The 24,541-nt window shown below is 39.3% G+C and overlaps 1 protein-coding gene across 4 annotated transcripts in view; it reads left to right on the top strand.

Annotated features, from left to right (window-relative positions):
- LOC146477248 (ATP-dependent chromatin remodeler CHD4-like) overlaps nucleotides 1-23,040 on the top strand; it is a 55,029-nt gene extending 31,989 nt beyond the window's left edge. For 3 of the 4 annotated variants that reach the window (XM_085113695.1, XM_085113694.1, XM_085113697.1), the window contains 16 exons: nucleotides 290-340; nucleotides 1,207-1,323; nucleotides 1,737-1,779; nucleotides 4,456-4,548; nucleotides 5,110-5,192; nucleotides 5,660-5,754; nucleotides 5,996-6,037; nucleotides 6,445-6,589; nucleotides 7,271-7,502; nucleotides 8,098-8,232; nucleotides 8,772-9,618; nucleotides 10,984-11,057; nucleotides 11,746-11,789; nucleotides 12,519-12,619; nucleotides 13,306-13,400; nucleotides 17,406-19,002. In XM_085113695.1, coding sequence (XP_084969821.1) covers nucleotides 290-340; nucleotides 1,207-1,323; nucleotides 1,737-1,779; nucleotides 4,456-4,548; nucleotides 5,110-5,192; nucleotides 5,660-5,754; nucleotides 5,996-6,037; nucleotides 6,445-6,589; nucleotides 7,271-7,502; nucleotides 8,098-8,232; nucleotides 8,772-9,618; nucleotides 10,984-11,057; nucleotides 11,746-11,789; nucleotides 12,519-12,619; nucleotides 13,306-13,400; nucleotides 17,406-18,619 — 3,411 coding nt within the window. In that variant the 3' untranslated portion in view covers nucleotides 18,620-19,002. Of the gene's footprint in view, nucleotides 1-289; nucleotides 341-1,206; nucleotides 1,324-1,736; nucleotides 1,780-4,455; nucleotides 4,549-5,109; nucleotides 5,193-5,659; nucleotides 5,755-5,995; nucleotides 6,038-6,444; nucleotides 6,590-7,270; nucleotides 7,503-8,097; nucleotides 8,233-8,771; nucleotides 9,619-10,983; nucleotides 11,058-11,745; nucleotides 11,790-12,518; nucleotides 12,620-13,305; nucleotides 13,401-17,405; nucleotides 19,003-21,507 lie in introns of those variants that run through there. The other variant, XM_085113698.1, reaches the window with a different exon arrangement.
- Nucleotides 23,041-24,541: the final 1,501 nt, after the last annotated feature.

The raw sequence follows: 24,541 nt of genomic DNA, 5'->3' as shown, positions 1-24,541 counted from the left end.
TCCAAAATTAACCAATCACTCTGCGCTTACTAACTGAGAGATAATAAAGTGAAAAAGCAGCCAGCTAAAAAAACAACAACAACATCTTACTTCAACTGGTTATTTTCATTGTGGAGCTAACTTCTCTAAAGCTTAATGGGAGCTCAGTCTTGTGTTAAGTCAGTCTATTTCTTATGTTAAGAACACTTTATTGCAACCACGACGTTAGTTCAACCAGATTATAAGTGATCAGATTAGCGGTGTTGTGTGGTACGTTTTACAGATTATGTATTTGTTATGTCCTGTTTAGGTTGCAAGTTACGTAGTCAAGCAGAAAGATGATGATGTCGAAGTTCTCAAGGTAAGCACCATTGCAGAATTACCAGTTGTGAGTGTTGATCTAATGCAACCGCATATGCCCACACTTTTAAAGAACGCATTAACCAATCAGACGAAAGATGTTGTCTTCAATTTAATCACTTGCCAAAAGAAATCATGCCATTATTTTGCTTGTATTTGGAATGAACTCCTTTCGTTTGTCAGATATAATGTGAAGGGAATCTCTGCTTGGCAAAAACATTACTGGAAGTTTTTGTTGCTTCCAATAACCTGGAAGAACCAACGGACCACTCCCTACAGACACCTTCCTCTTAGAGACAGTTCACTTTGTCCAGGGAAAGAGAAAAAAAGCTCTATAAATACTGCCTCTACGTTATAGACATTGCAATAGAACAGGCATCTATGCTTTCAACAGTCCGGTTAAAATGTTAGTGCCGAAGAAACCAAAATTCTTGTCAGTTCTGACATGACCCTTGGGTCTTCCCCATTTTTGGCAAACCTGCTCAAATATTTGACAAAGAACCTGTTTTGTGGCATGAAATTGCTCTTATAACATCGTGAAAAAAATATTGCCGTTTTTCTCGTGGGAAGAACAAACCATAATCAATTTTTAGCGACTTTTCTAAAATACACAGAAAGAACTTTTTTCAAGTTGCAATCTACTTCCATCCTAGCCATCCGCAGCCAAACATAATTAAAAATAGTTCCTGTGCACTAGTAGGGTTATTGTTAACAAAACTTTACCATTATATTAACGATTCCATTGAAACAAATACGTTTTTTTTTTGGCAATTCATAGTGACACTAAAAATAGGTGTCACCGCCTCCTTTAAGGACATACATGTATTGACTTGCTGCTAAGTTTATGTTCAAACTGTACTTTAACAGCAAGATGCAGAGGCAGCAGACCCTGACTACTGGGAAAAACTTCTACGTCATCACTATGAACAGTACCAAGAAGATGAGGCCAGACATCTTGGAAAAGGAAAGAGAATCAGAAAACAGGTAATACTTCTCTGCCACAGACCCACCTTCCCCATGAGTAAAGCTTCCTGAAGGTCACTGAGATTTTTACTCAACGAGTTCGTTAATTTTGCTCATGAAAAAGTCTCTGGAAACAGAAAACAAGCTTAGAAATGCCTTTTCTTTGTATCCTGAGGAAGCCTTCGTGCTAACACACCTAATTGCAAGTTGCTCTGATCTCTGTTAAAATTAATTAAGAACAGGAAAAAGGTGAAGCTCTAACTCATCTGCGTCGTAAGGTTGGAACAGAACATTCTTTACTGGGTGAATGGCGAAGGATGTTGCAGAACAGACACTGATAGTAGTGCTGTGCAGTCCATTCCCTAGTTGCATGTTATCATGCTTTTGAAGTAACTGAAGGATTGTTGTTGCATGAATGTTGTTGTTTTTTACAGGTGAGCTATGTTGATGGAGGAATGGAAGATCAGGAGGAATCAGGTAACTTGTGCTTCTGGCCCTAATGAGACTCAAACGTTCATGCTTTTTGTTGTTAAAATTTTTTTTTTTTTTTTTTTTTTTTTTTTTTTTTTTTTTTTTATTTGCCATTAACAAAAAAATACAACATAAATACATTATAGACGACACACAATATTCTTACTATTACAATATTCATACTTGACTATTTACAATATTAAATGTGTTAAAGGCTAGGAAGCCTATATAGAAGCCGGGGGCTTATTAACTATAGGCTTCCTAGAACTATTGGATAAACCATAGAAGTAAAGGGTACTGATTGAAATTTCCAATTAAGTTTTTTTTTTTTAAAGAAGAAAAAGAAAAAAAAAAAAAAAGGAAAGGAAGAAAAAAAAGAAAAGGTAAAGAAAAGGTGTGTAGCTCAACAAAGAGTCAATTTAACTTAGATAGAAGGAATTTTTTAAGTCTTTTGCCAAACAAACTGATAGTTTCACTGTTTTGAATTTCACGACTTAGCGAGTTGAAAAACGAAGGACCTTGAAACCGAATTGAGAATTTTCGAAGATTAGTTCGACAATAAGGTATATAGAAAAGGTTGGAATTTCTTGTTTTATAAGAATGTATTTGACTTGCAAGAGTAAACATATCACGAAAATAATTTGGAAGTAAGCTTCTTTTAAAAAGATACATAAATTTACCTATTTGGTATAAATAAATGTCAGAGAATTTTAAAATCTCCTGTTCTTTAAAAAGAACACCGGTATGAGCATCAAAAGAAACTTTTGATATTATTCTAATTATCTTCTTTTGCAGAACAATAATCCGATTTAAATTAGACTGATACGTCGATCCCCACACAGAAACACAATAAATTAAGTAAGGGTAAACTAGACTATAGTACAAGGAACGTAAGGAGGTTTTGGGGAGGCAAAAACTAGACTTATAAATAATACCTATTGATTTTGATATTTTTCTAGAAACACTAAGAATGTGAGGCTTCCATGACAAATGCTCATCGAGGATAACACCTAAAAATACTGTTTCTTTCACACGTTTAATTGCATTGTTGTCAATTTGAATAGATATATCAAGTGTTTGCCTCCTTTGGGGTGGTCTAAAAACCATAAAATTTGATTTTTTAAAGTTAATGGACAGTTTGTTTGCTCGACACCAATGAGTTAATTTAAGCATTTCAGAATTCAAGATTCCAGGAAGCAAGTTAAAATCTTTGTGGGAGAAAAATATGTTTGTATCATCTGCAAAAAGAATAAAGTCCACGACCTTCGACACCTTACACAGATCATTTATATAGAGTAGGAAAAGTAGGGGACCTAGTATAGAACCCTGAGGCACCCCGCACTTAATTTCGCAAGACTCCGACCTAACGCCATTAAATTCCACATATTGTTGTCTATTGCTTAGATAGCTTTCGAACCATCTAAGTGGAGTGCCACGAACACCATAATGCTCTAATTTTGAAATCAAAATGTTATGATCAACGGTGTCAAAGGCCTTGGACAAGTCTATAAAAATACCAACTGTGCATTCCTTATTGTCAATGGCGGAAGAGATTTTGTCATATAAACAAGCAAGAGCATAAGCGGTGGAGTGATGCTTGCGAAAACCATACTGATTGTCAGAGAGAATGTTATGATTATTAAGAAACATTAAAAGACGATTGTACATTACTCTCTCTAGGATTTTAGAGAATGCTGGTAAAACAGACACCGGTCGGTAGTTCGTAAATATATCCTGCTCACCAGATTTAAATAAAGGAATAACTCGAGCAATTTTTAATTGTTTTGGTACAATTCCAGAAGTGATGGATAAGTTAATTATGCATGTAAGAGGTGAAATAATTAAATCGATAGATTCTTTAATTAGGTTCATAGAAATGTTGTCATAACCTACAGCAGTACCTGAACGACAAGTGCTACATATTTCAATAATTTCTTGCTCATTTACAGCATCTAGAAATATTGAATTAACTAGTTTTGGAGGTAAAAAAGAATTGTGCGACTTTTCTGATACAGGAATTTTGCTAGCTAAATTGGGGCCAATATTAGTAAAATATTTACAAAAGAAATTAGCTATATCTTTTGGATTGGAAATTTCTCGAGAATCTGCCCTAAATATAGATGGCAAGCTACGCTTTCCTTTATTTCTATTAAGGATTTCATTTAGAACTTTCCAGGTAGCCTTGACATTCGATTTTAATTTTTCAATTTGTTTTTCATAATATAAACGTTTAGCAACTCGAAGAGAATGAGTAAGTTTGTTTTTGTACGACTTATATGCATTTTCATTGGAAGTGTTAGTGTTATTAAGAAAAATTACATGATTTAAGTTAAAATCCAGAGAATTAAGAACAAAATGTTTTTCTTGTTTCAGTATTCCTCTGAGTATTGGGAATGTAACTGAATTTAGAATTGATTTAGCAGCGTATAGCAAGATTAAAGTATTAATTTTTCGCAAGTAGTGGCCTGCGCCATCACACACTTATACCTTTATACGGCAGCCGTGGTTAAAAAAAAATTGGTCATTTTACAGACGTGTCGTCTGTGAAAAGGTATTCATAAATAGTATGGAAATTGATGGTGTGGCACTTGGGGTAAAATTGCTTTCACTGTAAGAACTAATCAGTAGTGCAGTTTTGACCTTTATTATTTTTATGGATTGTTTTGTTTTATTTGTTTGCAGCATGGACAAATAACCTGTCAGACTATGAAGACGAAGGATACAGTGACATTGACGAGGAAGAATCAGACGAAGAGTTTAACCAAAAGACTGAAGGTAAATGTAATTGTAGATGTAATTTGTTTACCCACGAAGCATGCGTTCCAGGTCGAATTGGAATTTGGAAAATCCAAAATGTTTGTTTTTGTGGAGGGAGGAAAACTGGAGAACCCGGAGAAAAACCCCCGAGAATCGAACCCTGGCCACATTGGTGGGAGACGAATGCTCTCACCACTGCACCATCCCTGCTCCCCTAAATTTGTAATTATCCTATAAAATGATTACGTTTGCACAAAGAAAAGAAATGCTGCTGAAGATGTATATATGTTTTTGTCATACTTTCTATAGTAATGCAAATTTCAAGAAATGGGCGTGTCACATTTTGAATCTTGGGGATCATTTACGATCAGCCATACGAGTTTTGAGCCTTTTTTTGTTGTTCTTGTCACATGACCAGCCGAATGTGGCTGTGACTTGATAACCTTTAAGTGGAACAAACATGGCCGACAATCTTCTCCATGGAGGATAGGATTTTCAAGATATGATGGTTAGGAACCTTTCGTATGGTAGTTCAGATTGCGCCCTTTCTTGATTCTCACTTTGTATTATTCATTGCAGGTCGTCAGCGTAGGGGTGCTCGCGGTGTAAATGATAAAGACGTTACTCCTCCGCTACTGGCCAAGGTTCATGGCAACTTGGAGGTAACATTGAATTAATGATGATGATGATCATCATTTTTACAGCGTCTACTAAAAAACCATTAGTACTTTACATAACTTTTCAAAACACTATAACTAGTATTAATTTCATGTTGTAATATTGGTGTTTAGTTAAGTTCATGTTAATGTAAAAAACATACCCAAAGGTGATATGGTGAGATGGGTAACCCTTGAGCTCTGTCAACTGGGTATGGTTTTCCTTGCTGTGGACGTTAGGTAGGAGCAGAAAAGCCTGCCTTGAAGGATAAACGTGGGAGGCGCAGTGTGCTGGTTTGCATGCAGTCCACAGTAACAAAAAAAAAATATAATAAAATTGCGTGAACCCATGAGTAGCTCAACTTATTTTGACGTAAATGGTCTGTTTTTTGGCAACTCTCCTGCTATGCCCAGGCTTTGGCAAACTCTTAAAGAAGTCTGAATTGAATCTCTGTTTATCTATTTTTTTGAAGGTGTATGGTTTCAACCTGAGACAGAGGAAGGCATTCGTGAATGCAGTCATGAGATATGGCCTGCCTTCTCCCCAAGGTTCTCGTCAATCACAGTGGTAGGACAACATTTGTTAGAAAATACATTCGTCAATACCATGTCCTTTTTGCTGTTAGCAGAAAATACATTCGTCAATACCATGTCCTTTTTGCTGTTAGCAGAATAACGGCCATTCATAAAATGTTAAAATTAGAAGGGAATGAAGCCTAAAGAATCGTGTCAGGTATCACCTACAGTAGGATGGTATTTGTTTGCATCTTATTGACATTTTGTGCAACTGACCCTTATTCCTTTTTCAGGTTTGCAAGAGATCTCCGTGGCAAGTCTGAGAAAGCCTTTCAGTGAGTAAAATTTGTCCATCCTTCAAAAAATGGAATCTGTCTTTTTTGACCAGCCTTCACTGTTCTGTGTTGTGTTCGGTGGCCCCAAAGTTGTTAGACTAAGTATTGCTAATAGGCCCTTTCCGAGTTGCTGTGAACCTCATTATGAAAGCGAGGCTAAGTGCAAAGTTTCTATTATGAAAATTAGTTTTCATTCATATACAAACAAAACTAATTTTCATTTGAAAAGCTTTTGCACTTAGCCTCGTTTTTATAATGAGGTTCACAGCAACTCGGAAATGGCCTATTTTATAACACCCTTTCCATTTCCGTTGTTTGAGTCATCACGAGTTGTCCCACAGTAGCCTTTGATTTGTCAGTAAAACATCAGGGAGGTGTTTATAACATCATTTGTTGTTGGACTGTAGGGCATATGTAGCCATGTTTCTGCGTCACCTGTGTGAGCCTGGGACAGACAATAGAGAGTCGTTTAATGACGGAGTACCTCGTGAGGGACTGCAGAGAACACAAGTGCTGACGAGGATCGGTATTATGAGCCTGATAAGGAAAAAGGTAACGTTTTAGTTCTTTTCTGTAAGCTACACACGTTCACATTTGACTACGAATACGAGATTGAGTACGAGTACGACTTTTCAAATCTAGTTTGCGTGGTTTAGATAATCAATCTTGTTTCTAGTGTCTCCTTTTTTCTGCTGGTAAATTATTGGAAGGAGCGAGAGTTTTGGGGATGTGACTGATTTGAAATTTGAAAGTCGTACTCATACTCTGATCTGAAGGTAGCTATGAACCCTTTCACTACCAGAACCAAATCTCATTTTGTGGAATTTGACTCCAATTTTTCATAAAGTAATGTGGTCATTCAAAGGAAAACTGTTGAGCAGTACTTTGTTGTAATATTGTGTATTATGAAGTACAAGGTTAAGCAAATTTTTCTGTCTGTGGTGGAAAGCCTGTGTCCAATTGAATACAACTTTTACACTTGTAGTTTACAAGCTGGGCCCTTGCTTTTTACATGTGAACACAATGAAACTCAACGAAGAGTTCAAAAACAAGTTCGGTAATCATTCTCAAAGACTTCTAACAATTATTGAACCCGGTTTACAAGGGCTCAGATTGCTAGCTACAAGTGTAAACGTTTCATTGAATTGACCCTTGAAATGTATTTTTCTAAGTCCTTTGGGAACCCTTGGGGTTGAAAGGTTTGAGGTTTGTTTTTCCGTTCATTGTTATCAGGTGGAAGAGTTCGCTCATATCAACGGTTGGGAAGCTTATCCTGATGAAGAGCCCTCAACAGAGAAACCTTCAAGTAAAACATCGTCGCGTGTATCCACACCTATTGCAGAGGTTGACAGTAAGAAGGCTGAACAGGAGCCAACTAAAGTGGAGGCAAAAGAAACAGCAACAGAAAAGAAGGAGGAGGTAGAAGACAAAGTTGAACCCATGGAGGTTGAGAAAGACGAAGGAGGTATAGTTAACAAATCCTGCAACTTATCACTCGTCATTGCTGTGCCTTGCGATGACATGCAACTCTTATCTTCAAAACCCCACTAGCCGTTGTAAGCTTTGCTACTGTCAGTTATAGCGACAGCCATTGGGGCTTAAAAAATACATAAAAAAGACAAAGTGGATCGAAATTCGTCGATCACAGCGTACGAACTGACCTATTTTACTTCACTGAGCTGAATTGTCTTTGCTTTGAAAGACTTCTTCGACAATTGTCAACAGTGAAAACCAAACTTTTGGTTGAGTCATTGTGTATTATCGAAAGCTGCAGTGATTATCCTTAGCTGATTGTTGCACTCTTCTTTCAGCCTTTCATTGAAAGAGTCAAATTAAAGGCTAGTCAATGTGGCTCTCACCACAGAGTCTGCGATGACCGTTTAAAGCAGTGCTGCAGTTGCTCTATAAAATAACAGTGGATTCCTGCTACCTTCAGATACTGCTGGGTACTAATGTGTTTAAGCTCTCGTCATCAAGGAAGAAGGGATTCATATCCGTTGATAATTTTATTGTATTAGGTGCATCGAAAGTTTTCTTTACATTTCGTTATTTCCATGTAGCTAAAGCTGAACCAAGCGAGGAAAAGAAAGAGGCTGTGAAGCAAGAAAATGGTGAACCAACCAGTTCTGCTACGGAGAGTTGCGAAGACAAGAAGGAGGTGATGGATGAAGACATGAGGGATCAAACAGATGAGGGTGAGTCTAAAGAAATTATTTATAAATCTAAAAAATGTAAAATAAAATAAAATATAAATTTGAAAAATCTACTTGAACCAGGAAGAGGTAACTGTTAGATGTTCATGTAGCAGGAAGAGAAAACTGTTAGCTTTAGTCTTTGTTTCCATTTTTGTTGAAACTCCTGAGCCCATTGATGTACTCCTAACCTATGATTCCCCTTCCTCTTCTTTGGTACTTTATTGGAAGGTAAGGTTAGTACAGTACAGCAGTAAAATCATCTTTTAAAAACGCGATGTAACCCGTTCTCGCCAATCAGTTTATACAACCCTCCCTGCTTTTTTCAACAGCAGGGATCCAAAGGGCCAATTGTTATGCATCTCCTTCTCTCATTAAAAGCCTCTTGGCAGGTCACTTGTATTCTGTTACGCAAACCTTGTATAGATATGAAATTCTAACCAGATGATGCAATACAGGAAAATATGTATCCAGATGGAGGCCTGAGTGAGAAATAAGTGTGTTAAGTTCTCGTGTGCTAACAAGTTGAAATTGTGTGATAGGAGACCAACATACGGATAAAGAGTCAAAAATGGAGGAAGGCTTGGCCAGCCAGGATAAGGACACGGAGAAGGAAAGCAAAGATGAAGCTGAAATATCCGACAAAACAGAGCCCATGGATGTTCAAGAAAATGGAGAAAAGACTGCTGAAGACAACAAGGCTGATGCGGAGAAAGAGGCAACAGATGATAAGGAGAAAAAGGATGAGGACAAAATTGTTGATAAGAAAGATGACAGTTCAGTAAGAGCCGAGGAGAAAGAAGAGGAGGACACAACAGAAGCTGAGGATGGGAAGGTTGACGGGGAAAAGGACAATGTCTCATTAGACAAAAAGGAAAACAGTGAAGCAACAGAGTCAGGACAAGAAGTGGAAAAAGGTTGTGATAAGGTTAATGATGAGGAATCCGATGAAACAGTTAAGAAGCCAACAGAGACAACTGAGGAGGGTGATAAGAAGTCAGAACAATCTGAAACAAATGATACTAGTAAGAAATGCTCTGAAAAGACAGACTCTGATCAACCAGAGGAAACTGCTGCTGTGGACAGTATAGAACCAGAACAGAAAACAACGGAGAAAACACCAGAGAAGCCTGAAGGGACTGTAAAAACAGAACAAGAACCTGTGAAATCTGAGACTGTAGCAGTCCCAAAACTTGAGAAATCCACTGAGAAGTGTCCTGTATCAAGCAAGGTTGCCAGCATGGCCAATGAGCAACGGCGCTTCATATTTAACATTGCCGATGGAGGGTTCACTGAGCTGCACACGCTGTGGGAAGTGGAGGAGAAGAGGAAATGTGATGACATCTGGTGGAGATGCCATGACTACTGGCTGTTGGCTGGAGTTGTTACGTATCCTTAACAAATTGTTGCTATGTCTTTTGAAGCCTTTTCGTTGTTTATTATGCAAAGTCAAACTTTGTGTTTGTAAGCTTCTGAGTTGTGGGTAGGGTTATTTCATAGCGGGTTTTATTAAGGTCTTCGGCAAGACGGCTGTTTTTACAGGCTGGCAAATTTTTTTTTTTTTTTTTTTTTTTTTTTTTTTTTTTTTTCATCCAACCTCTGTAAAGGCAAAGCTTGATAGAGATGCTTAATACAAATAAATGAAATCATGCTCATGAAATCATGTTGGATGCCTCGCATCCGTTAATGAACTTCTTTTTAAAGTTGAACCATTCAAGGGAAACCTTTGGAGCAGCACTTTGCTTTGTAGCAGTATAATGTACTAAACAGGGTGTTTCCACATTTCATGTCGGGTTTTGTGTCAAATATATCAGTAATTATGACCATTCAAATTATTCAGTAGTACTTACCTGTAGTGTTGTTTGCTTCTCAGTAGCTGGCAAATCTTTGTTGCTTTGAGGTTGAAAGTTAAAATGAGCTAAAATTGTACTGTCCACACCCAAGGGTTGGTTGCATAGACACAGTGCACTCTAGCCGGATAGTTACCTGTAAAGAAAACGTGGACATATTATATTTGGTCCAACTGTGCGGGATGTTTCAGCTATCTCACATGTAAATTCTATGTCTGATAGGGAAAAACTTAAGTGTCCGTGATATATTTGTTAGGAAATGTGCCTTTTTTTTTTTTTACCAAAATTTCCTGTGAAGGCTGGAGCACTTTTCGTTTGTATGGAAAAGCCAGTTAGAAACCAAATGGAACAGTTATTTCTATTGCGAATTTTAATCAACAAACCCCTTATATTATCAAGAAGCACGGTAAGCAAATGTTACAGTGGTATGCAAAGGAAATTTTTTTTTTGTTTTTTCGTTAAATGTCCAATGGAAAGGATTTGATTTCCCACCGGAACAACCGATTTTCCAAGTCGCTGATAAGTAGGTCTAGTGCAACCAATGTCTCTCTCCACCCAGGCCTCGGTTGTTCAAAGAACGGATAACGCTATTCAGTGGAAAAATCGCTATCCGCATGATAAAATGTAATCCAACCAAAGCATTTTATCCCGTGGATAGCGACTTATCTGCGGGATAAAGTTATCCGCTCTTTGAACAACTAGGGCCAGACTTGTCCAGTGATAATTGGTTCTTGGTTGGAAAAACCTGACTAAAATGCCACTGGGGTGCCATTATAACGTGACCAGAGTGCTATATAAAGCAATAGAATTTATTTAGTGTCGTGCATTACTTTATTAATACTTTCCCTCGTGTACAATGGATTGTTCTTGTGTAGACGTCTCCTTGACTCTTCTACTCTGTTAGACACGGTTATGGCCGGTGGCAGGACATTGCTAATGATCGCAAGTTTGGAGTGATTAATGAGCCTTTTAAAAATGGTAAGTTGATATGTTGAGATGTGTTTGCACATCAGCAGGGATGGCGCAGTGGTGAGAACACTTGCTTCCCACCAATGTGTCCCGGGTTCGATTCCCGGTCTCGGCGTCATATGTGAATTGAGTTTGTTGTTGGTTCTCTTCCTTGCTCCGAGAGGTTTTTCTCCGTGTACTCCATTTCCTCTCTCCTCAAAAACCAACATTTCTAAATTCCAATTCGATCTGTATAGTGTCCCCAATTAGTGCTGTGCGCTAAATACATTTGATTTATTTTTATTTACTTATTAGCCCAATGAATATAACTTAGGAGTAAAGCTTGTATTTTTGTGAGCTTAAAATTTGCATTCACTTGTTATGTTTTATCCCGTGTTAGAAAAAAAGCCCACACACTTCCCCTCCGAAGGAGGCATTAGGGACCTTCAGAACAGAACACGAGTACGACTTTCAAATTTCAAATCAGTCACATCCCCAGCACTCTCGCTCCTTCGCGTTGTTTACCAGCAGATAAGGAGACACTAGATTGAGTTTAGTTTGACAAGTGGTTATCAACACCAGACAAACTGGATTTGAAAAGTCGTGCTCGTACTAGTAGTCAAATTTGAACTTCCTTAATATTTCTTTATTCCTGGTGTGGTAACTCGTTTGCTTTGGTATTGTTTGGGGTGCTGATTATTTGGATTTGATTTTACAGTTTCTCTGGAGTACAAGAACCGGTTCATCGCACGACGCTTCAAGGTTTGTGATTCAGATACTCTCTTATAGTTGCTGGTAAACATCAAATTACCCCATCAGATCGTAATGTTCCTCAATTCAAAGTAAAAAAGTTCCATAGGATGCGGCCTTCCCGCTTACCCTTGTTGAATATCAAGTTTTCAAAGTAAAAGAATAGTACAAAGTTGGGACAAAATCGAAGTGAAAGAGTAAGATGACAACCATCTGACAAAGGTACTAAGTCGACAGTGGTAAGAAAGACATAACCCTATTATTACCAAAACGTTTTTCAAAGTGAGCCTATACGTTGGCTATAGCATGCTGATGAGGTCCAACAAAGCCGAAACATCAGTGCTATGGTCACAGAGAAAAAGACATGATTTAAGGACGGTGCCTACTTTTGCTACTGCGCTTTCGTTCTGCGCATCTTGAGATGGTCCGAGAAAGTCGGATTTCTTAACGGCGATGCCTGCTAAAACGGAGATGTTTTTACGCCGTTTAGAATTCTGTTGCTTAATTATCTCTAAAAAAAAAAAAAATGCGTGGTTACCCCCAATTTTCTCTTTGGATTCCAATAGTCCTTGCTAAGATCTACTTTTCCCGCATAGTAATAAACTGCACAAAAATACCTCTGTATTAGTAGGCATTGCCCTTAACATACGTTGTTTTCAGTATTAGTGATTGAAGCCCCTCCATCATTAGCCAATCCCAGTGTGTGTCATTTGAGTGAGACTGTGTTGTTTTGTGTTTCAGCTGTTGGAGCAAGCGCTGGTGATAGAGGAGCAGCTGAGAAGAGCTGACGGTATGAGGCTAAGACAGGATGCTAACCATCCTGCCATGGCTCTCAATGCACGGTAAGCTGCAACAAAAATAATTCAAAGAGCGGATAACTATATCCAGTGGATAAAATGTAAGGGTTGGAGTACATTTTTATCCGCTGGATAGCTTTATCCGCTCTTTGCACAACCGGGGCCTGTTGGTCTGTAGTGTTTCGAGTGTGATTTGTAGGTTGGATAAAGCAGTCTCGAGAATGACCTTGTTGTTTCTAACCGGTGTTTTGATAACTTCAGTGACAGTCAACTTTGGAACAAAAGTTAACAACCAGTAAACAACATAGACTTAGAAGGGCTTTCACGATTACCCCCTACCTCATCCAGCCTTTTTCCCGTGGCTAAGTCTGCAAAGGAACTGTTTTCCTATGACTGTTGTATGTTGTTGTTGTTGTTGTTGTTGAGCTGAGACTTGCTGAACATTTACTAATCAGCTTGTAATAACGTAGGGTTTTTTAATGTATCTGATAAGCTTACTGGAATTACATTATTCTTTTCCTGGAAAATGCATCAAGTGACGTTGTAGACTTAAACGCAACTGTTTAGACTACAAGCAGACCCTTATTTTTTCAGTAGTAACTCGAGTGCGCACAGAAATTGCCTCTCGGAAATTGCCTCTTGCGAGGAGAGGAAGCGAAAAATTATTTATTTTCTTTAAGAAAAATAAGAGAGCGTGTAGTTAACAAATTATGGTATGGCTTTTTTGTTAGGTTTGCAGAACTGGAGTGCTTGGCAGAAAGTCATCAGCATTTATCCAAGGAATCCCTAGCGGGAAACAAACCTGCCAATGCTGTGCTTCATAAAGGTATTTTGTCACCTTCTTTATCTTATGTGGTTATCGCTCTACAGATTTGTCCTTTTGTTTAGGGCACAGGTGAGAAAATTAGCTATGCCGTTAGACCCAAAGCGTTTTAACATTAAAATTGCAATTTGAATTAAAACCTCTCAGATTATTTTTGGGCGTGCACCACAGGTGCAGATTAATAGATTGTGAGGTCACCCACACTTATTTTCACCAAGTTCATTCCCTCACTGACTGTGGTTTAGTTAGGGGTGACAAATAAAGCTACAATGAAATGAGAACGTTAGTGACCGGTTGAATAAAACGAACGTCGAACGTACTTGCTAAGGTGGGACGTAATATATCAATCATGAGGAAGAGTGTTTCCTCCGATTTCCAAACACCGAGAAGTAGGTTAGAAAAACGAGGCGCAGCTGAATTTTTTTAAACCATCTTCGATACTTTTAGTAATCGAATGAAACACTCTTTCAAGTGTTTGATATAGCTTCTCAAACCATTAACAATTCTTGGTGAAATTCAAAGCAAGAGTTCGCAAACTTTTCCTAACCTCCTTCACGGGAGTTATTTCCTTAGTTTGTTTTCTCTTTGTGAATTATTTATGGTTGAGTGTTAAAGACAATGATTTTGACTGAATAGAACGTCCCACATTGGTAGTAAGACCACGGCTCTGCTTGCAAAGATAACAGACAATTATTCTTAACACATTTTTATGTCACCTGTGATCAGCAACTGAAGACACGTAAAGCAAAAGGAATGTGATTTATCCAAAACCAACATTCTTTTAAGCAAACTATCTTGAGTTTCTGAAAAACTTAAGACCAAAGAACGACTGAAATACACATTTTCTGAATTTCTTGCCTTAAGAAATAGCTTTTCTGCGATACCCAATCCCTGGATCGATTGCAATTGCCAATTCACTCTAGTCACCTACGTTTTGAATTTGTTTCAAGCTAACGCTCTCCTTACCCTAACCAGTGTTGTTGGTATTTCTGCGTTTTGACCTCATTTGTACGCATTTGTAAACAGTAGTAAAGTAGTAAAGCTTTTTGTCAAGCTAAAACCTGGCACCTCTGAAAGAAGTATGGTATCATGGCAACGGTTTTTAAAATTGGTTTAACTTAACATGACTCTTGGCTGAAGTGAGGCACAGTGACTATTACAATTTGCGGGAAAGATATATATTTCACTGTCTGCACCGGAGTTACAGCTTAAGGTTAAAGCAGAAAGCGAAGAACAAACGTTTCATGTCTTTTTTCCTAGCTAAAAACTAAAGTCTTACACATTGTACAGCTTCCTAGTGGAAACAATAGCATCTTAAGGATATCTGGCTCAAAATAAACGACGACAATTGTTGGTCGCTTACAATAGCCTTTGGTACTTGTCTCGATTTTAAACTTCCTGTATGGGTGATCGTAGCTCATTTTATGAGTTTTTAGGGAAACCATTCTGGATCGAAAATACTTGCATTGACTTTTTTTGCGCATTTGTTTGGCCATTCTGATGCCGGAATCCTTAGAACTTTTTTCTGGTTGTTCTGCTACTGTACTTGGTCAAGAGCCAGTTATGAGAATAGTTATGAACGTGCCTTCCAAACTCAAGAGAAAAACAGGATATTCAACCAGTCAATCAATTGATAACTTAAAAGTTCCTGGACTTTCCAGTTAGAGACAAGGGACCGAACATGTTGTTATTATCAATTTTAGTCCGTAATCTGCTGCTACAGTATGCGGTCACGACGTCCGTTTTGATATGCAAATGAAACAGTGCATCTTCTTCTAAACAATCAAAAGCTCGACTCAGACTTACTTGCTTTATAGAAGCTCTCACACAAAGAATAACAGTCGATTCTCAGAAAGACGAAATTCATATACACCCTACTTGAGCGACTTTATTTTAAGTCTCAATGGCTTTGGTGTAAGTGTTATAGTTAAGCTTAGGTAAAACAACAGCGTCAAGGAAAGGCTACCTTGCTTTCTTGGTAAAAAGTCTCTTGGTGAAGAAACATTAAACTTATTCAAAACTTAACAACTCGTAAAAGCCCAGATGTTAGAGGTATTGATATTACAAGCAGAAATTGGCTATAATGAAAACGTGTTGTAAGTATCCATCGAACTAGCTTGTATTTTACTTACAGTTACGAAACGAAAGTTAGACATTACATGTTTATTGTTACCTCCCAGGTGGGACTTTTTCAGGAACAAGTGATTAACACAAAATTAATTAATAAGTAAGAAAAGAACGAAAATTTAAAGATGCCGGCAAAAAGTTTTTAAAAGCTTTTACAATTTCAACAACACAACAGCAATCTTCATTAAACACGTGTAACATTTACATTTAATTCACATTAAAATTATAAACGACAGCAGTTACAATTGACACTACACGCAGATAGCGGAGCCAATCGCAAGATGGAGCGACAATGATTATTAATAACTGTTGGCTCCCCCAAGTGGTACAACCACAAATCTTTCCACATACCTGTTAGCAGTTTTTCGTGTGAAGTTCTCCGTAAATTACCTACCAATAAACCCGCCAAAAACAATAGGAAAAATACTGCGATGCTCCTTTAACTTCTTAAACGTTCGTCCTCCATTGTTTGGCCATCACCGCTGCCAGAGGAATGAAGTTCACATCACGCATACCTAAAGGCCACCACGAAAACCTAACTGTGCTGGCGTGCGCTCCCACAATATTCTTCTGTCATTCCGCCAGAGCGCTAGAGTGCCAAAAGGAATCCTCGAGGGTGCACCTGGTTGAACCCTTGTCAATGCGCAAACGTCTGGCTGGATCAATAGTGACTTGCTGTTAAAGTGATTTTCTGATGCATTACTGAAGTGTTTTCAGACCAAACATCCCTGCTCCTACAAGTCGATCGATGCAAGGTGTCCTTTATCCAAGATGTCATTGAACTCACTTCATGTCCCTGCCTGGTTTGTAGGAGGGAGTTTAAACCACAAAATTGGGTTCGAATGCATCTTTTACTATTCCTGTTCTCGGTTATGGTTTACAAACCTCTCAGTTTTCAACTTTCGACGATCGCCACATTGACATTGACTCTACTTTCAGTTCTTTCAGAATCTGTTCTCTTGCTGACTTTTCAGCTCATGTACTTTTTCTGTTTGTAAGTCACAAACAGCTATGCTTTAACTAAAATTCCATTGCTCGGTTTAAAATGTACCATGCATTTTTCAGAAATAATGAGCAACAATAATTACACAAAGCATTAAAATACATCACAATGTATGATATATATATATATATTTTTTTTTTTTTTTTTTTTTTTTTTTTTTTTTTTCAAATTGAACCTTGATTGCCCTGAAAATTGCGTTCTTACACCCAACTTTCTTTTGGATTTAAAAAGCCCCTTGCTAAGATCTTCTCTTTTGCATAGACGTAAACTGCGCAAAAACAACTTTGTATTAGGTTGCATCTTCCTTTAGAAATAGGTTCTCATACCATCTCGAGATGCGCAGAATGCATGCGCAGTAGCAAATAGAGGCACGGTCTTCAAAATGTTTTCCTTTGTTCTGATTGGTTACAAATCCGAGGCCCGTGTAATTTCAGTGTGGACCAAGGGTAAAAAACTAAAAGGGTAAAAATGATAGACATTTTGGGAATTCGTTAGAAGTAACAAAGGGAAAGAAATTTGAAACATGAATTTGGAAGGGGAACCATTGTGAAAGTAGGTGGATTGCTTTGTGTCTTAATACCTTAAAACCCTACCTGTACCAGTGTTGTAGTACTGGCCAAACACTACGCAGCACAAAGGTGAACCCAGTGTTTCATTCCAGTTTGGGAATGTTACGTGAAGTATTCTAGTATTTTCTGTTCTGCTCTCATTCTAAAAGAGTTCAAAACACGTCCCCTTGGTGTTTCTAGTACGTTGGCAAACCGTTGATTGTGGCGTGGTTATGATCCATTCGAGTCTAATTTCTGTTACGTGAAACTAAAGAAAGATAGAATGACGTTGACCCCCTTTAAGATCGGCTTTTCCTTTTTTGTTACTAGAAGAATTCCCCGGTCCCAAGAAACACACACGATGTCAGGAAGGAAGTTTCATACCAGCAACTGCAATGGTGCAAACGGCGAACGTCTCAGTTAGTGCTGTGGCTGCTGCTGCTACCACATCTAGTGTCACCGAGGCTTTAGTAGCTGACAGGGCGAGTGCTCAAATCATCCATGAGAAAACGCGTGGACAAGAAACAATGTTGACAGAGGAAGAGGAGGGCAAACTTGCGGCGTATTTTATTGACATAAAGAAACAAGGATACGCCAGAAGCAAAGACATCATCATTTTTATGGCGACTCAAATGGCTGTTAAGCGTGGAAAAACTGTTATTGGCGGGTGTCTCAGTGAGAAGTGGTGGAAGGGATTTTTAAAGCGTAACCCGGTCATCTCACCACAGTCGTCTCAGAACTGTGATGTAACTCAGAAGATGGACACTGTTGTATTATTTTATAATAGATTGCAGAAGTGTTTGACCAATAGCGAATATGAAAGTCTTGTAGGGAAACCGTATTTAGTCTTCAGCGCTGATGAAAATGGGTTTGATTTTGATTCGGTGAACAAAGTTGCGACGGGCGCCAGTGGTTCTAAACATGGACCAAAAATCCCCAAGCGACAGCGTGAGCAGGTCACGGTGCTTTCCTGTATCAGTGCATTTGGTGACAGCATCCCGTCTATGTTCGTTTTGAAAAGTCGAAGTGGTCTGGTGTCGTATGGCACCCAAGGAGATTCCCCAGGCGCTGATGTCCTGTTCTCGCCCCAGAAGCTTGGCTGGACCGACAATGATTTGTATTTAAAGTGGTTCCGTGAAGTGTTCCTTCCATCAATCCCAGCTGAACGGCCTGCTCTCCTGCTTGTTGATGGGCAAAAGGCGCATGTCACAGCAGACTTCACGGAGGAGGCCAAGGCCAACAAAGTCATTCTATTATGTCGCCCAGCGCAGTTTGCCCATCTTGTCCAGCCCCTTAATTTGTCTCTTAATGGCCCTCTCAGGAAGGGACTGACAAAATCCATTGGCAAATTTCTTGATCATCCATCTGGTGTGGTAGACAAACACAACTTTGCGAAGATCTATAACATGGCTTGGTATATGACCATTACAGCTGAGGTGATAAGAGATGGCTTTCGAAGAGCAGGAATCTACCCACTCAATCCCCAAGCTTTTGACTACAGCAGATTGCTGCCAAAGAGTGCATTTTCAGCTACAAGCCTATGAAGTAATTCGTTTTTCTCTGCTCACTATCTGTGCCACCAATTAATCCCCATGTAATATCATCCTTACCAAGGGCAATTGGATTATCTAAGAAACCATCAGTTTGATGTCTTCAGTTCAGTCTACTAAAGTTTACGAGATGCAGTTATGTTGCATGGACCTACCCATGATTGGCGAGGTCATACTGTGCGAAGTGTGGTTGTTGACTTGATTGCAAAGCTTGTTTCAAGTGGTTTACCCACATCACATTTTTTGTTATAAAGAAAACACTTGCGAATTCTTGAGCATCTTTTATTTAAATTTCATTTTTATTTTATTTAAAAGTGTGAAAATGAATTAAGGTACTGAACAGTTTCTTTTGTTAAATAAAACATTTATGAATGGAAGTTCCACGGCTGTTACTTTTTGTGCTCAGTTACCGACCGTTCCTTCTCTGTACCTTTCCTTTTGTGTGAAAAAAAGTGCGTTTCAGTGTTCATTCTGCTAAACAAAGCCTTAGTCTGCAGAATGTTTCATAAAACCGACTTTGATGACGAGTTAGGAAACAAGTTAAATGTTGTGATCGCGTTGGGGATTATATATATCCAAAATCTCAGTGACTTGTTGCCTTCGACGAAGTAGATTTGCTTGATTGCATGAGCGTCCTGTGTAACCCACGGTTCTTTTTAGGAACTTTTCTTTTGTCTTCTTTTTGAGTAGTGTACCATTTCAGCGCCATTTTGAATATTTATATCGGGTCGCGCTTATACTGATATCAAACATTCGAGAGAGGACTTTGTGCTTGTGGAATTTATGGAAGTTTAGTTTCACTTGAAAGAAATGTGCCACATTTAAGGTCTTCTTCGAAGCCAGTAAAACGCGGACTTTGGATCTCCGTTTCTCTAGACATCTAAGGAGTTTCCGGTACAGAAAAATAATTTTAAATCGTATTTCCGTCAATTGGTGACAGTTATTTTCTGTTCAAACTAAACCACGTGTTTCTCAATCTTGTAAAGTTTTTTTTCCACAGTTTTACGTTTCAAAAGTATTAAAATAGTCGCTTTTCTGTTAATGAACATTGCGTACGTAAAATAGTTTTTGTGCCCGAAATGTTTTTCAGTTTTTTTGGAAACGCACACCTTATACTACCTGGGACATCAAACTCGACCGAAGTTCTCAGTTTAGGGTCATCGATAAGCGGTAACATACCATCGTTTGAACACACCAGTAAAACACACAGTCAAATCAGGAATAAGTAACTTTATTTGCCTGTAGTTAGCTTTTGCGCTAAACGCGACTATCTCAGCTGTTATCGACGAGAACGGTCATCGATAGACCTTGTACAAAGATGTGCCGTACATTCTCTTTAAACACCAACAAAATTTGAAATGTAATTAACCGGCGTCTTACTCAGTCAACCTACTGGCTATAAAATGTCATTCACAGAGTCGAGTCTACTTAACTAAAGCCCCATTTACACCAAAAAAACATGTTTAATTTAACCATGTTTAACAAAATGAAAATTGTTAACAGAAAGCTGAACCAATGGCTTTGACATAGAATTCAGTAAACTTTAATTGTGCTAAATTTGTAGTCAACAAAAATCCGAAAGCAGCTTTTATGAAGGAAACAATTTTAAACTGTGTTTAACTAAACAGCTCTTAAACGTGTTTAAGCCTTGGTGTGAATGGGGCATAAGTCCATGATTACTTCTAGTACAAACTAATTTAAACGCTTAAAGTACCGTTGAAACCTGGATCTACTCCCCGCCGAATTTAAGCCTACCCAAAAAGAAACCCCCAAATCTTATAGGTGGTTTCCATTGCCGCAAATTGATGTACAAAACACAAGAAAGTTTGTTCATTTTAACTTGCATAAATCTTATTGTTCCTTTCCACCAACATGGTCGCCATGACGTCACATGCAAACCATCAATAGGCCGTGATCTTTCGATAATAAGCCATTCGGAATGAACTTTTTTTTTACACTCCCCCCCCCCCCCCGCATCCTTACCCTCTCCCCCCCCCCCCTAAAAAAAAAACAAATGCCCTCACGAAACAGGGTATATTTGTGGAATTCCACAGTGCTGCTTACATGTGAAATTGAATATCGGGTATGAAACAGCGTTACAGGACAAATAGCTGGGATATCGAGTTCCGTTTGTAGAGACGAATTTTTAAATGCGAGTTTAGCAACGACTTTTGTGGCGATTTTAAGTGCAATTTCAAATCCCGTTATAAACTACTCAGTGGCGATTTTCGTTTTCAGTTTAAAGTGATTTATCGGCAAATTGTGATTAGAGCGGTGTGAATGCGGTGTGAGCATGAAAAACGATCAAAGTTCACCTGGGATCTCTAAAGCCAGTTTTCATGCTCACATCGCTTGCGCTCCGCTCTCATGAAAACAAGATCGTGATGAAATCGCTGTTAAACCGTAACGAAAATTACCGGTAGTAACAAAGGTGATTTAATAATACCCGCCAAAACCGCTCTTAAGTACATCTAAAAACAATTTCTGGCAATCTGTGATGTATTAACCCTCGTTAGAACAGTTGTCGAGTGAGTTTCGTAAAGCGTGATGCTGTCAGTGCGGGAAAAGGCTTACAAATTGGCTGGTGTTCTTATCAACCAAAACGCAGTTTCTTTCAACGCACGATTGTAAACCGCTCTAGCAGACAGTGCTTTTCGGCCAAATAGCAAAAACCACGCTTTTGTGATAGAAGTGCACTTTATTATCGTTATAACACCTACTGTCAGTAAGCGCAGGAAAATGTTTCTAAATTGGCTGGTGTTCCTATTAAACATTTTCAACGTACGACTGTAAACCGCTCTTGCGGACAATGCTTCTCGGCCAATTAGCAAAACACGTTTTTGTAATAGAAGTAAATTCTAACACTTGCTGTTTGTTTGCAGTGTTGAACCAGTTGGAGGAGCTCCTATCGGACATGAAGTCAGACGTCAATCGCCTGCCTTCAGCTCTTGTTAGAATGCCGCCCGTCACGGCTAGGCTTAACATGTCAGAGAGAGGAATACTGAACCGTCTGACCAAACGTGGTGAGGGGCCATCTCCTAACGTAACTGTTTCTGGAAGCCTTGTCCAGTCAGCTCCCATCTCAGGAGTGGGTACAGTTCCTATTCAACCCAAGGTACAGCCCTTGGTGTTGGGTGGCACCACCGTCATGCCTTCTTTAAGTGCTAAGGCCAGACCCCTTCGCTTCTCTTCACCACCAGTATACTACCCACCTCCAGTGCCAGGCAGCACAGCAACCATCACAGTGCGACCTCCTCCGCCAACCACTCTGCTGCTTCCTGCCTCTTCGTCAGGTTTGCCAAAACCTGGGCTCGTACAAACTGTAACCAAACCCAGCTCTCCAATGATTAGTCACCATGTAAACTCACCCACCCCCACACAGTATGGCTCTTGTCTTATCACGAAGCCAACTGTTGCGGCAGCATCCGCTATACCACAGACAGTACCGACGCCTGCTAGCTCTGTGCCCGCGCTGACTCCAGTCATCAACAGCGTGTACAGCCTGAGCACCGGAACAGAGGCCCCACGGAGCGCTACTCCTCCTGTCATCCAGGGCAGCATTGGAAAAATGCTCAGCAAGTCAGCTACAGCACTGGTGGAAAATCAGATCACATCCATTATACGGAGCAAAGCTTCAGCTATGGGTCTCATCAAATCTGATGCTTCCTCCGGCCCCAGCTCTCCCACGGCAGCAGAAGCACGAGCTTCCCCTCCTGGACAGGGTCAAGCCCCTTCCCAGCCCCCTCAGGAATCAGGCGAGACGCAGTCACCAAGGACTGGAGACAAAGCGAAGGACGATGATCCTGATGTGATTTGTTTGGATTGAAATACGCTGTGCTGTTTTGTCCAGTTCTGTGCAATAATAAGGACAAAAGGACACAAATTGGCCTCCAAGTTGTGTTTCCGTCTGCTTAAAGGGCCTAGTGAGGAGTTCTGCTTCCTACGACAGGCTCGCCTTAGGCTTTGAAACCATGGTCAATAGATGTCCTGATGTTTCGTTTCTATGGTTTCATTCATTCGTCTCCGTCAATAAACGAGCTCTAAAAGCCCTCAACGAACGTACCAAACTGTCATTTGCAAACCTTTATGAGATTGCTACAACACTTAAGTTTACCCGTTTTCTTTACACGAACACAACATCAGACAGAACATTAATTCTGGAAGAAACGTTGAGAAACAAGATGCTTTCAGAACAAATGTTACTTGCTAGCGAAAACTGGGAAACATGTAGTCTTTGACTGGTGTTTCATTGTCTGCGGAGAGAGAAGAACTGGATTTATTATCAGTCTTGTAAATAACTCTATTTTATTTTGTTTCTTGTATCTGAAATTTCTTAAACCTTTTGCTTAACTCAAGAAAATAATGTTGAGACGAGTCTTCAAAACGCGACAAATAAAGATCGATTTTAACCGCCACCTCGGTTTCAAACAGCTTTTTTCCACGATTTTCGGGCTTACCTACAACTGGGGACAAACTTGAAAGTGATTCCTTTTCGGAGTTCTTACGGCAACCCTACCAAACGCAAATACAGCAGTGCAGTATCTCGCGCGTGCGTGTGCAGTATCTCGCGCGTACGTGTGTTTTCGTTGATGTAGGCTAAGTACAATGCTCAGGAACTGAGTTCGGACGCCGCTTGTTGCAGATCTCATCAGTAACCTATTGTCCCATCGATTTACTGTCAAGCTAAAACCAGATAACTTTCTCAGTATACCTGAAGAAAACTTGCTCATTTTACCTGAGATTTTTCGCGACGGGATCGATGAACGGCGGAACAGTCATACGGCTACACACTAACGCACAATAAAGGAACGACTGGTAGGGTGCTGCTGTGAACTCCGAGAAAAGGAACGTACCCTGTCGTATGTGACGAGGTGAGCTATTGGTTGGTTTTTTTTTTTTTTTTTTTTTTTTTCTTTTTCCCCATCTTTCCATGTTATTGTAAAAAAACAAATCGATGGCAGTTTCTATGGTCTATACTCTTATATAGACCATAAAATGACCGCATGAAATGTTCAAATCTTGGCAATGTAAGTGTAAACAGGCCGGTATGATATGGCTGTGCGCATGCGTAAGGTACTGGCCATAAGTGGAGCTGTGTGGAGTGGCCATTGCAATTTTTACAATAACTGTCATAATTCCCGCGCGGTGATTGGCTCGTAGCTATTGTCTATAAGAGTACAGACAAAAAAAAAAACGACAGATCATCGCGGGCTTTAATCCTTACGTTTTCACCTTTGATTTGGAGACAGAAACCATTTGTACATTGATTACGTTTCAATACGAACCGTGAGTCAGATGAATATCTGTGTGACCCCGGGTCATAATGACGCTAACAGCAATTTCCGTTATGATCGTTGTGAAGGCCACATTCAATTAAAAGTCTTCTACGCTTTCTGCCAAATCTTGTGGTGATCACTGGCATCGTATTAAAACGCAAACTTTTGCAAAGCGTTTTCCGTCATTGTTCAAGTCCGGATATTTACAGGTTTGGACAGAAGTGATTTAAAGTAGTCATTAAGAATTTCCAAGATACTTCTCTCTATGAATGCTTAAGTCTTATTTTTAGTCATTTGTGTCTTCCATCTGCCATCCTGTATGACACGTCACGTGGTGAACTTAACTCGGCGCCTCACGGCCCGAGTACAAAGAACGCGACCGAGAACTTAACTCGTGGCCCGAAGTCTTATCTCTCGGCCCATCGCGACCCCCAAAACAATAAAAAAATGAATTTGCAAGCGTGACCGAGAACTTAACTCGTGCCGCCTTACGGCCCGAGTAATAAGCTGTCGTCACCATACACCTGTCGAATTTTGTGTTTTTTGTGTTCATAAGTGACAATTTCTGAAAAAAAAAAAATTATTTTCTTATTGGCTGCACTTCAGGATCGTTAATGATTCTGAAGTTTAAAAATGATAA

This window comes from Pavona decussata, unplaced genomic scaffold (assembly GCF_977016875.1).
Source record: "Pavona decussata unplaced genomic scaffold, jaPavDecu1.1 SCAFFOLD_71, whole genome shotgun sequence".
Lineage (NCBI taxonomy): Eukaryota > Metazoa > Cnidaria > Anthozoa > Scleractinia > Agariciidae > Pavona > Pavona decussata.
This window is presented reverse-complemented; position numbering and strand designations above follow the sequence as displayed.